Source organism: Oratosquilla oratoria, chromosome 5 (assembly GCF_046742065.1).
Source record: "Oratosquilla oratoria isolate Oo_2021 chromosome 5, ASM4674206v1, whole genome shotgun sequence".
Lineage (NCBI taxonomy): Eukaryota > Metazoa > Arthropoda > Malacostraca > Stomatopoda > Squillidae > Oratosquilla > Oratosquilla oratoria.
In genome coordinates this window covers 37,095,200-37,110,373 of record NC_134781.1, presented here as the reverse complement: position 1 = coordinate 37,110,373, position 15,174 = coordinate 37,095,200, and the positions used below count along the sequence as shown (strand labels likewise).

The 15,174-nt window shown below is 37.9% G+C and overlaps 1 protein-coding gene across 6 annotated transcripts in view; it reads left to right on the top strand.

Moving 5' to 3' along the window:
* frj (membrane bound O-acyltransferase domain containing farjavit) overlaps positions 1-15,174 on the top strand; it is a 183,554-nt gene that overhangs the window by 16,677 nt on the left and 151,703 nt on the right. For 2 of the 6 annotated variants that reach the window (XM_076185169.1, XM_076185170.1), the window contains exons 2-3: positions 229-346; positions 12,301-12,427. The exons of 1 other annotated variant lie outside the window; for it this stretch is intronic. In XM_076185169.1, coding sequence (XP_076041284.1) covers positions 318-346; positions 12,301-12,427 — 156 coding nt within the window. In that variant the 5' untranslated portion in view covers positions 229-317. Of the gene's footprint in view, positions 1-228; positions 347-12,081; positions 12,125-12,300; positions 12,428-15,174 lie in introns of all 6 variants that reach the window. 3 more of the 6 variants (XM_076185167.1, XM_076185166.1, XM_076185168.1) reach the window with 2 other exon arrangements.

The window sequence follows — 15,174 nt, the reverse complement described above, 5'->3', positions numbered from 1 at the left end:
GCCACTTTATTGAGAGTGCCCATGTGGGTTAGCAAAAGCAGATATCACAGTAGCTCTGCTTGTAAGGGAGATCTAATAATATCCCTTCATTAAGTCTTATTTTTGTTAAGAATTTTGTGGCAGCAACTTCTTCAGTGAGATCATCTATTTTGGGGAGAGGGTAAGGGTCTGCCTTCATGACTGTATTCACCCTTCTGTAATCAACACATAATCTCCACTCATTTCCAGGCTTAGGTACCATCACAGCTGGTGAAGCCCAAAGACTAGTACTAGATTCCACTAATCCTTGATCCATAAGCTGCTTCATTTCTTTCTCCATGATCCCCTTCTTCTGGAGCAACAGTCTGTAAGTGGTCTGCCTCACTGGCTTGCCTCCATCTTCTAAGATGATGTGTGATATTGCTTGTGTATGTAACAGTGGGGCTTGATGAAAAAATTGTGGCATTCTTGCAGAGCAGAGCTCGGACTTCTTCATGCATCTCTTCCTCTAGTGATGACATAGATCCCTCTAATGCCTCACTTATGTCTGACCTGTTCAAATCATAAATTAAGATCCCCAATATCTGAATCAAAGTTCCCATCAGCTTGTTCTGTCTCAATCCCATTGAACCTTTTTTGGATGGTTAATGTGTGCTTATTGCACACCTGATCTCCTCATTGGGTTTTCAGTCACATAATTGTTTCCACCCTTTCTCTCCAGCACTTTGAATGGTCCTTCATACTTCCTAGACATAATCCCCAATATTTACCATATTTTACGGCTTGCAAGAAGCTGCATCTTGGAAGACACACCCTAATATTTGAAAGAAATTTCTAAGAAAAAAAAAAAAAGTCATTCTCATACAAGAACACATTCACCATATACCCGACCACTGAACACAAAAACATAAGAAGCAAGGACGACACGTATTGGACGTATTGTTTACATTACGAAATCACTTGTCCGATTTTGTTTGTATGGTGATGATACTAGTTGGTGATTAGTAAATATACTATTCATTTTTCATTGTCCAAGGGTGGTTTTATTTTCATAAGAATAAACTAAAAATTTAAAAAATATGCATGTAGAAATATAAAACTCCACTGCCGAATCATTTTTTTCGGTAGGCTGTGGTCCAAAGTGTCTTTCTGCTGCTCTGTTACTGTGTTCTTTGGCATATCGTACAACTTGTAGCTTGTATGTGATAGTATAACTAAACCGTTTCAATGAACTAGCCATGGATGGTAATTTCCAGGACAAAAAAAGCTTGTGATATGTGTGATAGCCTGGTGGTAACTGATAAAGGCACCTGGCATGTGCGTGCATTCGTGAGTATGTGTGTGCATGTTGCTATGAGACGAGGGAGCGGCCCATTTTCTCCACACACCGAGTAGGCTCCAGGAAGGATTATGGTATTGGAAATACTTGTAACAGATAAGTACTGAGTTTACATCATATAAAAGGCTGAATTAAATAGTACTTAAGCTAACATCATAGTGTTATAACTCAACACACAAATCCAGGTTGCTATTGGTCAAGTGTCCAAGCTCACTTGAGCCTGGGTGTTGCCTTACAATACAACATTCGTCTTGGAAGACGCACTAGCAATTTTCAGGGTATTTTTTTAGGAAAAAAAGTGCGTCTTGTAAGCCGTAAAATATGGTAGTTCCCTTCTAATTGCCTTCCTATCATAATAACACTTGTAATTGTTTTGTGTCTTTTCAAGATTCCTTTTTGCTATCTGCCTAATCTTCCTTAATTTCTTTGAAGTTAGTACCTACAAACTTTGTGTAAGGAGTATTTTCTTCTGCGCTTTTCAACATCATCATCATCTCTTACAAGGATGCAAGGAATTCTCGCGGAGTTCTACCGTACGTCAAATAAAAGGGAGAAAATCCTAGACCCTCATGTACAGTTATTCTAGTGGCATATAACAGCAAGTCTATGCCTTCATCCCAATCCTTCTCAAATTCTAATATAAATGCTCTGATCATGTGTTTTAAAGTTTCATGGAACCTCTCAAGACCCCCTTGACTTTGGGGTTGATATGCTGATGCAATCACATGGTTTACTTTGAAGCCTTCCAGGGCCCCCTTTGAATATCCCACTTAAAAAGTTAGTACCTCTGTCACTTTGTACTTCCCAAGGCATGCCCATCTTACTAAAATAAGACATTAAAGCCTTGGTGATTGTCCTGGCTTTTATGTTCGAAAGGAATATCACTTCAGCATACTGTGTGGATTGGCACAAATAACTTCCCAAACTTAGTTTTTGGGAGAGGTTCAACACAATCACTACTCTACTGAAAGGTTCCTAAATGACAAGAACTTGGCACATGGATATCTTCCAAGGAGTGTCATTTGGCTTCCTGGTCACTTGACACACAATACACCGCTTAACTATCCTCTTGACATCTTCTGACAAATGAGACCAGATGAAATGCATCAAGATTAATTGTCTAGTCTTGGTGATTCCAAGGTGGGCGCATGTAGTCACATGAGCCAGCCTTGCAATCTTCTCCCTAATCTTCTGTGGAACTACGATTTGGGTAACAACATCACCTCCTACTTTTCTGGTGCTTTATATTTTCTCATAAGTACACCATCTTCCATGACAAACTTGGTCTTGCTGTATTTCTCTTCTTCCTGCTCCTCCTCAGCTGCTTGGTGCACCTCCTCCAGCTCCGGGTCCTCCTGCTATAGTCAGATGAGTTTTCCCATATCTATGGCATCCTCAAAGATCATTTCTTCTGCTTGGGCATCGCTTCCCTGGTCTTCTCCTACATCTTCTGCTGCTACCTCCCTCTCTTCCACTCCAAATTCATCTTGTGATTCTTTTGGGACCTTGCCTACAACATCTGCTTCAAAGAGGGGATTAAGGTTGTCATCACCTTTTTTATCTTCCTCTTGTGCATTCTTGACCTGTGATCTGGTGATGACTGCCACTGGGTCCTCCATATCAGCTTCATCATTCTTCTGTCTGGTCATGGGGTCATCTACTGTCTTGAATCTAACCTGGACTATCTCTCCTACATCATTTCCAAGGAGAATGTCTTATCCCTTTCACTGAAAGTTCCTCTACTCCTACTCCATTGCTCACATGGTCAGAAGTGAAAATGAAGATAAAAACAAAAATGAGGCTTTGAAAAAAGAAGTGAAAGAACAAATATAAGCGGTGACTAAGAAAGTTGGAGAAACAAAGAGACAGATCTCCAAGAAATAAAAAATCAATGGAAAGTGGAACAAGAAAATAAAAAGAATAGCTTTTAAAGAAACAGTACAGTAACAAGTGAAAGAAAATGCTAAAGAAACGGTAATTTAAGTAATTAAGGAAAAAGAGAATTGGGTCAGACACACAGTGGATAAAAAAGTGCATTGTAGTTTATGGTATTAAAAAAATATAATGTACCTAGATACAAAAGAGAGAAGAGAAAGAAATTGCAAAATAAATTTTGAAAGAGATACAAGAGGAAGGACAGGTAATGGACAAAGAGATAGAAGAGGTACATAGGATGGGGCAATACTCTAAAGAAAAAAATATAGACCACTAAAAATCAAACTGAAATCTTAGATTATAGCAAAAGTACTATAAAAACCAGCAAAGCTGGCAAGTAGTGAAAAAGCTCTAGGAAAAAGAAAGGATATTTTTTGGGCCTTTATGGATTTGGAAAAGGCGACAGGGTAGACAGGAAGGCATTGTGGGAGGTATTGCAGATATATGGGATAGGAGGAAAGCTCTTAAGAGCAGTCCAGAGTTTTTATGAGAGTAGTAGAGCTTGTGTTAGGATTAGAAATGGAGAGAGTGAATGGATGTATTATGTCACCCTGGCTGTTCAATTTATACGTGGATGAGGTGGTGCAAGAGGTCATTGCAAGGGTAATGGGTCGGGGATTGGAGATGTTTAAAGAAAATGGAGAAAAGTGAGAGATAAGCCAGTTGCTGTTTGTTGATGACACTGCACTTGTAGCAGGATTAGAGGATGAATTAAGGAAGTTAGTGACAGCTTAGGAAGGTGTGCGAAAAGGAAGTTGAAGATAAATGTGGATAAATGTAAGGTAATGAGATGTACAAGGGGAGAATATGGAAGCAAATTGGAAGAGAGTTTTAAGGGAGAGAGACTGGAAGAAGTGGATAGTCTTAGATACTTGGGCGAATGTGGTGGGAAAGGGAGGAGTGGAGGTGGAGGTAAAATATAGATTGAGAGAATCAAGTAAATACCTTGGGGGATTAAAAAGTGTAATGAGAAATAGACACTTGGGAATGAATGCTAAGAAGAGATTATATTTACCTAGTTGTATTTTATGGGATGAGAGCTATGCTCGTAGTGACCCGTTTTTGTATCTCTCCACATCCAGTTTATTCTTAGAATCATGTATAGTTTTGGCACTCACTGTTTCTCTGTTTAGTTTATTCCAGACATCAATCACTCTATGTGGGAAGGTATTCTTTTTCAGGTCTCTTCTGTAACTTTCCTTCTTTAGCTTCTTTTCATGTCCACTTGTTTCTCTTCTGTCCCATTTTAATAAGTCATCTCTATTGAGAATTTCCATCCCTCTCATAATTCTGTAAATGGTCAACAAATCACCTCTTTCTCTTCTCTGTTCCAGTGTGATAGATGTAATTTCTCCAATCTTTGTTCATATGTCAAATTTGATAGTGTAGGTGCCATTTTTGTCGCTGCTCTTTGGATTCTTTCTAATTTCTTATGTTCTTTTTGTGCTAGGTGCCCATAGTGTTGCAGCATACTCTAGTTTAGGTCTTATTAGTGTAACCACTATTTTCTTTACCATTTCTTCATCTATGTAGTCGAAGGCCACTTTCATTGATCTTAATAAGTTAAAAGTCTCTCTCTCCAAATAATTTATTGACATGTTTATCAGGTGTCAAGTCACTTGAGATGATCACTCCCAGGTCCCTTTCTGAATCGACTTTTTTGACTTCCTTGTTTCCAATTTTATATTGACCCGATATTCTATTTTTGCTTTTTCCAAATTCCATTGTACTACATTTCATAATGTTGAAGTTCATCTCGCATCTCTGACTCCAGTCCCATATTTTGTCTAGGTCTGCAATCTTCATCTGTTCTTACTCTCTTGAGTAATTTGGCATCGTCAGCAACGAAGTTCATGTAACAATTTACTCCATCATCCATATCATATATATATATGGCAAACATTAAAGGAGCCAATGCAGGGCCTTGCGGGATGCCACTCTTCACATCTTCCCAGTTCAAATTTTTGTCTCTTAAGTACCGCTCTCATTTTTCTCCCAATTAAGAAATCCCTCATCCATTCCAGTAGCTTACCTTGTATTCCTCCTCTTATTTCAATTTTTCTTATTAATTTTTTGTGTGGTACTTTTTTATGTGCTGACAGCACTGTATGGGACAGGACTATGGAACATAAGAGAGGAAGAGTTTAAATGTGTTTGAGAATAAATGTTTGATAAGTATGGTAAGGTTTATTAGGCTAGATAGTAGTGATGTGCCAGAACCAAAATTTTTACCGATACCGATATTTTTTTTAGCATTTTACCAATACCGATACTGATACCGATACAGGAATTTAATGGGTTACCGATACCGATACCGATACCGATATTTTGCGCATTGCTCACAATGCCTTGTACTTTATTGTGCACTTTTTCATAAAGCTCTGGGATAGTTGTGTTAGAGATGTATTTCCTGCTTGGGATCTTATAGTTTGGTTTTAAGTGATTAAGGAGCCTAGCAAATCCCAGATCTTCCAGAATAGATATAGGTTGACAATCTATTGTGATCATTTCAGCAATATATTTGTGTACCTCTTTTGCTGGAGCACTGTTGATGTCCCAAATCTTTTTGTACTGGAGAGTAGCTTCAAGAGTTGGCTGTTGAGATACCTGTTTTGCACTTGAACAGCCTGTTTGACTTTGACTAGAAGTTGAAGTTGAAATTTTTAGCTTTTTGGTAGGTGGAACATTTAAGAATGAGGCAAGTGTTGGGTTTGATTCAGCTGCTTTTTTCTGCTCCAATTCGGCATTTCCAAACTCATCAGGATGTTTATGTTGAAGATGCTTTCTAATATTTGTTGTTGTTTGGGTTTGCCTGTTTATTCCTCCTCTGCTTAATATTGTATTACAGAAATTACAGGATACTTTTGAAGAATCATCTTTGCATACTGTCACTAGATTCCATATAACACTTTGCTTTGACTTAGGCATTATTGCTAATTCTGGCAATTCTAATTGTAATTTAATAAATTTATCACAATATTGACTATCTGAAAAATGCAAGTTCAAATATTAAATATAAATAAATAATTACAATAAATAAATATTAAGAATGAGATCGAAAAGGGTAATAGGATAATAGCCATCAGCTAGCTCTCTTCTCTTCTTACATAAGATGCAAATGATTCCACAACCACATGGCGTGAAAGACACCCTTTACTTTATATATTTATATAATTATTTATTTGTTTCATGAATGAAAGTAATTTAACTTAAATTTTCTCTCAAGGTATCGGTATCGGTATCGGTATTTATTTTTCAATACCGATACCGATATACCGATACCTTCTATTCTACCGATACCGATATATACCGATACCGATAGCTTGAAAATAAACCGATATTTACCGATACCGATACCGATACCGAAGCTTCGGTACATCACTACTAGATAGAGTGAGAAACGAGGTGAAGAGGAGAGTGGGGGGTGGAAAGGGAGCTGAGAGATAGGGTTGATGAATGAGTATTGGGATGGTTTGGACACATGGAAAGAACAAGTGAAGAAAGTTTGTAAAAGGTGTGGAAGGAGTGAACATGAGGGGCCAACCAAGGATGAGATGGATGGGGTAAAAGGGGGAATTGGGAAAGAGGGGAATGTCTGTTTGGGAAGAAAAGGAAAAGATAGAAGACGGGTGAGTGGAGAATAGTTGTGTATAGATGATGCTGTGATGCATGGAGGAGAATGGGTGATGGGGGTGAGGGAGTGTCATGTCATTAGCATGAATAGAATCCTGTGGTTGTGCTGTGTCATGCCTTTGTATGAATAAAGTCTCCTATTTGTATTTTCTTAAGGCATACCTTGTGTGAATATGATGAGTTGTGTATGTTACAATTTGTATTTCATAAATTTTATTTCATAATATGGTACCCGTCTGTTGGGGAGCACTTCAATACATTCTGTTATGATGCCAAGCTCAGGAAAATGTTACATAATTTGGTGCAAAAACTTATTCATTCTTCATTCCCATTGGTTGGAGGTGTTTAAACTACCTACTTAAGATATATTTCTGCACCCCAGAAATGTAAGCACCCATTCCTGGGCTATAAAAGGTGAAGCAGAGAGAGACTACGAGAAGACACACAGTAGAGAGACCCAAGAGAGATTACTGAGAGGGACTACAGGGAGAGAACCAAGAAAATAAGCAGATGTCCTTAGGTTATCTGAATCTATGCAGAATTTTTTTACATTAGTTGATTACAACAAGTTCTTTGGACCTCAAGTACTGAACCCATAATTTGGCAATCTCCACACGAAGTGCAAAGCCTTCATTTTTTCTGAATAGTTTTTGACATCTCCAGATTGCTGATGGACTAAGTGCAACTCTACAATATCTGTTATTTCTTGACTACAAAACATGAACAGATCTACATGTTCTCAACTACCAGAAGATTCCCCTACCAGAAGTTATCATTTATCAGCCTCTTCTCAAACAACTCATTTGTTCCCAGAGACATGAAATGTGGAAGATGACTTTCCGTTGGTGCGACTTCTAGCAACCAGAATCAAGACTCACCTACACCATAATCAAGACTTCATTTTGCCCACCTGTTCTTATGTGCGGCATACAAGTGCACAACCAGCTATTCTATGGATGGAATAAGCAAATTAGATATTAAAAGAATGTAAAGAACTAGCAGACAAAATATGCAACCTAATAAGTTGCTCTCTGATAGAAGGAAAAATACCAGAAGACTGGAAAAATGCTGATATCTTACCAATTTATAAAGGAGAAAATAAGCAAGACCCAACAAATTACAGACCGGTTTCCTTTACAAGCACAGTAGGTAAAATTTGTGAAAAAGTTATTAAAAGTAGATGGATAAAACATCTGGAGGATAACAATATACTGAATCTGAGACAATTTGGATTTAGACAGGGAAGATCATGCACCATTGATTTGATCTGTTTTTACTGAAGACTACTAGATATAAGAAAGGGATAGATGGGCCATTTGTGCTTTCGTAAATCTACAAAAAGTTTTTGATAAAGTCCCACGCATAAAACTATTAGGGAAACTGGAAACCATAGGAAGGATACAAGGTTAACTATTGAAATGGATGGAGGACTTTTTGCATAGAAGAAAAATGAGGGTAGTGCTTAGAGATAAGACTTCTACTTGGAAAGAGGTAATTAGTGGAGTTCTACAAGGATCATTGCTGGTTCCAATAATGTTTGCCATTTATGTGAATGACATGGATAAGGGAGTGGAATGTTACATGAGCTTCTTTGCAGATGATGCAAAATTGTTAAAGAAGGTGAGTACTGAAACGGACTGTGACTCATTACAGAGAGATTTGAATATGGTTTGGGAATGGAGTCAGAAGTAGGAAGTGGACTTGAGGATTTAAAAATATAGCATAATGGAGTTTGGAAAAAAAAAAAAAAAAAAAGGACATCAGGAAGATATAACATTGGTGAAAAAGAAGTAAAGAAAGAGGAATCTCAAAAAGACCTGGGAGTGATCATCACAAAGGATGTGTCCCCTGACAAACATATAAACAGAATTGTCAGTGAAACCTGTGACTTACTAAGATCAATAAAAGTGGCTTTTACCTACTTGGATGAAGAAATGGTAAAGAAAATACTAGTCACACTGATAAGGCCTAAATTGGACTATGCAGTTCAAAAAAAAGGATATAAGGAAGATATAGAGAATCCAGAGAGCAACTTCGAAGATGGCCCCAACACTAACAAAAATATTACAGGGTGCGGCAGGTATTTGAGAACAAAGGAGATTGTTTGTAATAAGGTTTATTAACGTTTTAGTATATATTTAAATGAGCATTTATTGTATTCTATACATTAACACAAAGCAAATGCACTGTTTCACTCAATGAAATCTCCATCCTTGTCAATGATATCTTCCAAGCGACGTCTAAATCGTTGGCAAGCACCAATGAGTTGACTCTTGGGGATGTTAGCCATTGCAGCGACAATGGCTTATTGGAGAGATGCTATAGTGTTGTGAGGTTTACGATTAGACTCCCTCTCAACTACGCCCCAAACATAATAGTCTAAAGGATTGACATCAGGGGAGCTAGGGAGCCACATGTTGGGGGTTACGTGGTCATGAAAATTGGTGGCCATCCATTCTTGGGTTGTGTGAGCTGTATGGGATGGAGCAGAGTCTTGCTGGAAGACGTACTGCCTGCCACGTGCTACACCATCCATCCAAGGCTTTACAACAGTCTCCAACACTTCAGTGTAAGAAGCTGCATTGACACGAAGTCCTTGGCGGAAAAAAAAGGGAGGCATCACATCGCCTTCACTGCTCACGACACCCAGAACCATCATTGATGCTGGAAATTTAGTATGCATAACCGTTGGAACTTCACCTGCAGTTTGACACAACCAACAATCGTTCCTCCTATTCACCCTCTGGTCCTGAACAAAGTTCTTCTCATCAGAGAAGAACCAAAGGATTCCTGGTTCTTCACGATGTTTTAACTTGTTCAAAAGACGTCTGGCCCTGATGACTCGGTTCTCACGTGTCTTCTGTGACATGAACTGTCCTCTTCGGATCACATACGACTTATACCGGAGATCTTCGTGAACAACACGTCGAATGGTGGCCTCATCAACTTGAAAATCCTTAGCCAGTGCCCTCATGGACTTCCCAGGGCTTTCATCAATCGCCGATTGAATAGCATTTATGAATTCTGATGTTCTGATGCTGTCCGATCATCGGGAATGTTGTTTACGTTGCGATGTACTTGCCACATTGCCTCTGGCATCCACAAGTTCCCTTCTGACCTTATAAATGAAGGACCGGGCAACATTAAGGAAGGCAGCAATTTCAGAATTAGTATGCCCAGCTGCTATAGAGACGATAACTGCATGCCTTTTCATTTCTTGGGTAATATTTGATTGTGCCATTTTCAGCTGTAAAAGAAAAGGAATGGTTAGCTATGGTGTCTAAACTACTAGACCACTTAGAAGATGCGTTCTCAAATACCTGCCGCACCCTGTATATGAAGATAGATTGTTAGAATTGGAGTTGACGACTCTGGAACAGAGAAGAGAAAGAGGTGACTTGTTGACCATCTACAGAATTATGAAGGCCTAAATTGGAGTATGCAGTGACACTACAGTCACCCAGTACAAAAAAGAATATAAGGAAGATTGAGAGAATCCAGAGAACAGCTACAAAGATGGCTCCAACACTAACAAAACTGTCACATGAAGAAATATTGTTAAAATTGGAGTTGCCAACTGTAGAACAGAGAAAAGAAAGAGGTGACTTGTTGACGTCTACAGAATTATGAAAGGCATGGAAGTCCTTGATAGAGAAGACTTACGAAATTGGGATAAGAGAACCACAAGAGGACAAGGGAAGAAGCTTAGAAAGGACAATTATAGAAGAGACCTGAAAAAGAACAGCTTTCCCCACAGAGTGGTGGATGTATGGAACAAATTAGATGAAAAAACAGTGTGTGCAAAAACAATACAAGAATTTAAGAGCAAACTGGATATGGAGAGATACAAAGATGGGACACCACGAGCTTAGCTCCCCCTCCTGTAAGATACAACTAGGTAAATGCCTGGTATTTGTACATTCATGTAACATATATATATGTAATATTTCTATGCTTAATGTAAATTGCTATCTTTTCTTATTCTATGTCCATTTATGTTGTATGTGTCTATTTTATTATTGTGATTAATTTTAACAGAGTTTAATCTTGCCTGAACTCTCCTCACTCATCTGAGCTGTACACAGCCTTAACTTTTTTCTTCTTCTTCTTCTTCTTTTTGTGTTGCATCTAGCCTGGCCCATAGGTGGGTTGTATTTACCTAGTTGTATTTTATGGGATGTGAGCTATGCTCCTAGTGACCTGTTTTCGTATCTCTCCACATCCAGTTTGTTCTTATGTGTAAATGATATTTTGATGCAGCCCAAAGGAATTTCTCCCTGTCTTCTCCTTTTCTGCATGAAGGGATGGAGAGGGGGGGTAACTAATTAAATTAAGCGGCCTTGCTGTGGATGTGCTGTGTCTTGCTACATTGCTTCTGACCCTTCTGGGCATTGGGCGAGATGCGGGGATGACCTGTCAACCGGGAGGAGCCAAGATAAAAGGGAGGGAGTATGTGGGGATGAAATAGGTGGGAATGGTTTTATGCCTTTGACTTTGGATACCTCCCTTGTAAGGGGGGAAAAGCCATTGGTATATGTATATATGTAGAAGTAGTCATGAGATTTCAGCTCTTCCTGTGTCAAAAAGTGGTAGAAAATTAGTTGAAGTTGATGGGGATCTTGGGTCTGGTCTAGAGACTTGTGTCAGTTCTTTGAGGCTGCATCTCCAGATAGAAATGTTGAGAGGTTTTGAAGATAAGCAGCAGGGGGATAATTCTTTCTGATGTCTCTCATAGAACCACCAGATGCAGGTACATCTTGTCAGTCCCATAAAAGGAATAGAATGCTGTCAAGATTTTTTGAACATGTGGAGAGAATGATGCAAGATTGACAAGGATGTATGATTCAAAGGTGGTTGGAAGGAGAGGGAAGACTACAAAGGTGGTGTAAGGAGATTGTGTGTAGTGTAAAAGGATGAAAAGAGGGAAAAAATGTCATTACAAGTATAGACTGAAGGGAAAATTACTTAGTGGGGGAAGAGAAGAGGGTTGAAAAAGATGGTAGAGAAAAGGTGCTGAAGTTAAAGGAAAAATCATGAGATTTTGAATATGTTCATTTTAGTATATTATGGAGAACCCTTTATGTGGATAAGCATTTATTTAGTATATGATGTCATAAAAAATATTGACTTTTTTTTCTTGTCGAGTATTAGATACCAGGAATTTCACATTAATTTGAATGTTTTCCTTTTGTCAGCAAGGCCAAAATGGTGTATGTGTGCTGTGATTCTGCATTGTATGTAAGTTGATTTTCTGATTGTTTGCATTGTCATTGGACACCACTCTTCATTTTACTATACAGAAAAAAAGAAGAAGTTAAAAACACATTTTATGTGGTGGTTCCTTTACACTCCTTGTGATAAGTTTGATTTTTTTTAATGATGCACTGATGTTAGTTTCTTCTTATTTTTTTCAGCCACTGCCATTTTGTTAGTTTTGTGGTCAGTTTCTCCTATCTACTCTTCTTTCGTGTATGCCATTACTTGGGTCTGCCCATGGCTCCAGACCTGACCAACGCCATTCAGATGATGATTACATTAAAGGTATTTAATAGAGTTGTGTACACCTGACCTTAGGATTGTAATAAACTAGCTCACTTTCAAAAGATAATAATGATTTGATACAATTCTGTAGTATATGTGAATTATGAAGTTATTTGATTCAGTTTATCCCTCCCACAGACTCCTCAATCCCATGTGTGCATTCTTTCCTTGATGACCTTATTCATGAGTGTACATTTTCTGGTATGGTTTAGACTCATTTCCCACCTATTTACTGTTTTTCATCCTATTTTTATATGCAGTAAATCCTCCCCAAGTTGGACTAATTAGGGGAACCTTTGCTAAAATACCACTTACTGGGAAGGGGGTGTAAAAATATGTGCCCTTGGCCATAGTACACCAAAACTCACTAAGGTTATCCTTGAAATTGGCACATTTTCACTCACCACTTGCGACTCATTCTCTGTTTCTCGCATATGTGCAGAGACAATCCATTAGCCAAGTTCATGGGTAGGGTATTACAACTGTACACCCTTACATTCTCTGGTTACCTTATAACCCTACACCCTCATATTATGGGATGATATAAGGCATTTTACAGTATTTCATGGTGCAAGAAAAACATACATGATATATAATAAAAAGTATATAATAATCTTTATAGTATGTACTGTATTGTATGATTACCAAATATATGTCACAGCCTTATCCTTGGAAGCCATCATGCATTCAGTCAAGGCTCAAAGTCAACAAATTACTTGTATGAAAAGCGCTGACTGTATGTCCAATGGGCAGAGAGGTTGTGGGGGAATTGAGGAAAGTATGGATCTGCAAATCATGTAGAATCTCATATACACATTAAACAACCATAGTGACATAACACAACCCTGGAGCATCTCAAACCACTCATTCATACATTTCCCAGACCTAACTCAAGTTCTACAACTTAGGTAAAATCTTTTGACTGCCCTTGACAGATTTCCCTCTATCCCATATATCTGCATCACCTCCCACAATGGGTTCCTGTCAACTGTATCCTAATCATTCTCAAGATCCATAAAGAGAGGGAAAAAAAAAAAAAAAGTTACCTTTTGCCAAAAACTTCTTGTCTATCTGCCTTACTACAAAAATTTATTCTACCTTTCCTAAACTCACACTGGTCCTCCCCAATAAGTATCTCTCTTCATATCTTAATCCTCTCAATTAACACCCTCCCATATGCCTTTAACTACACTAAACATAATGAGCCCTCTAAAACTACTATTTTCAAATTTGTCCACTTTTACTCTATAAACCAGACCTATACAAGCACTCCTCCAGTTATCTGGTACAACTCCTGCAGGAAGATTAATGTACAACAAAATGGATTTTGTAAAACTAAGAAAAAATTTCCAAAACACAAACTGGGATAAATCCTCTAAAGAGGAAACAAAGATGGAAGACAAATGGAACATGTTCAAAGAAAAGTACAAGGAAGGAATTGACAAATATGTACCAAAAGAGAAACAGAAAGAGATTTATTTTAAGTGTTGGTATAAAAAAAGGTGTAGTGAGGCTAAAGACAGAAGAGACAAAGCCTGGAAAAATGGAAAAAAGACAAAAAATATCCAAATGGCAAACATATATAAAACTTAGGAATGAATATGTGAATATACGCAGGAAAGAAAAAAGAAATTATGAAAAAGATATTATAGACAAATGTAAGGATCAAACTAAACTCTTTTACAGATATATAAATGAAAAACTAAAGGATAAACATAAAATAGTGAAATTGCGTGGAGATAAAAACTATATAGATGACACAGAAATGGCAGAAGTTATGATCAGACATTTCAGGTCTGTTTTTACAATTGAGAGCTCACAATTTTGGGAAGATGGACAACAAGAAAGATCACCCAAAATGAAAGAAATAAAGGTAACAAAAAGAAATAAGAGACCAAATAAAAAACCTAGATGTCAGAAAATCACATGGACTGGATGGAATTGCAAATTGGATACTGAAAGAGTGTATGGACGAACTGACAAACAAATTATACAAGATAATAGACTTCTCACTCAAAGAGGAAATGTACCACAAGATTGGAAAGATGCAAACATAGTACCAATATATAAAGGAGGAAATAGGGAATATCCTACAAACTTCAGACCAGTATCCCTTACAAGCACAGTAGCAAAAATATGCGAAAAAGTCATCAGAAACAAATGGACCAAATACTCGGAAGAAAATAGAATAGTAAACCCTAAACAATTTGGCTTTAGATGTGGAAGATCGTGTACCACAAACCTAATTTGCTTTTACTCAAGATTAATTGAGATAATACAAGAAAGAGATAGCTGGGCAGATTGTGCCTTCTTGGACTTACAGAAGCCATTTGACAAAGTACCACAAAAAATTAATAAGAAAAATTGAAAAAATAGGAGGAATACAAGGTAAGCTGCTGGAATGGATGAAGGATTTCTTAATTGGGAGAAAAATGAGAGTGGTACTTCGAGACAAAAGTTTGAACTGGGAAGATGTGAAGAGTGGCATCCCGCAAGGCTCTGTATTGGCTCCTTTAATGTTTGCCATATATATAAATAATATAGATTAGGGAGTAAATTGTTACATGAACTTCTTTGCTGACGATGCCAAATTACTCAAGAGAGTAAGAACAGAAGAAGATTGCAGATTGCTACAAGAAGACCTAGACAAAATATGGAAATGGAGTCAGAGATGTGAGATGAACTTCAACATTAACCTCTTCACTCCGGGGCACATCGCACGTCTGGCAGCATTAGCTGCCCGACGT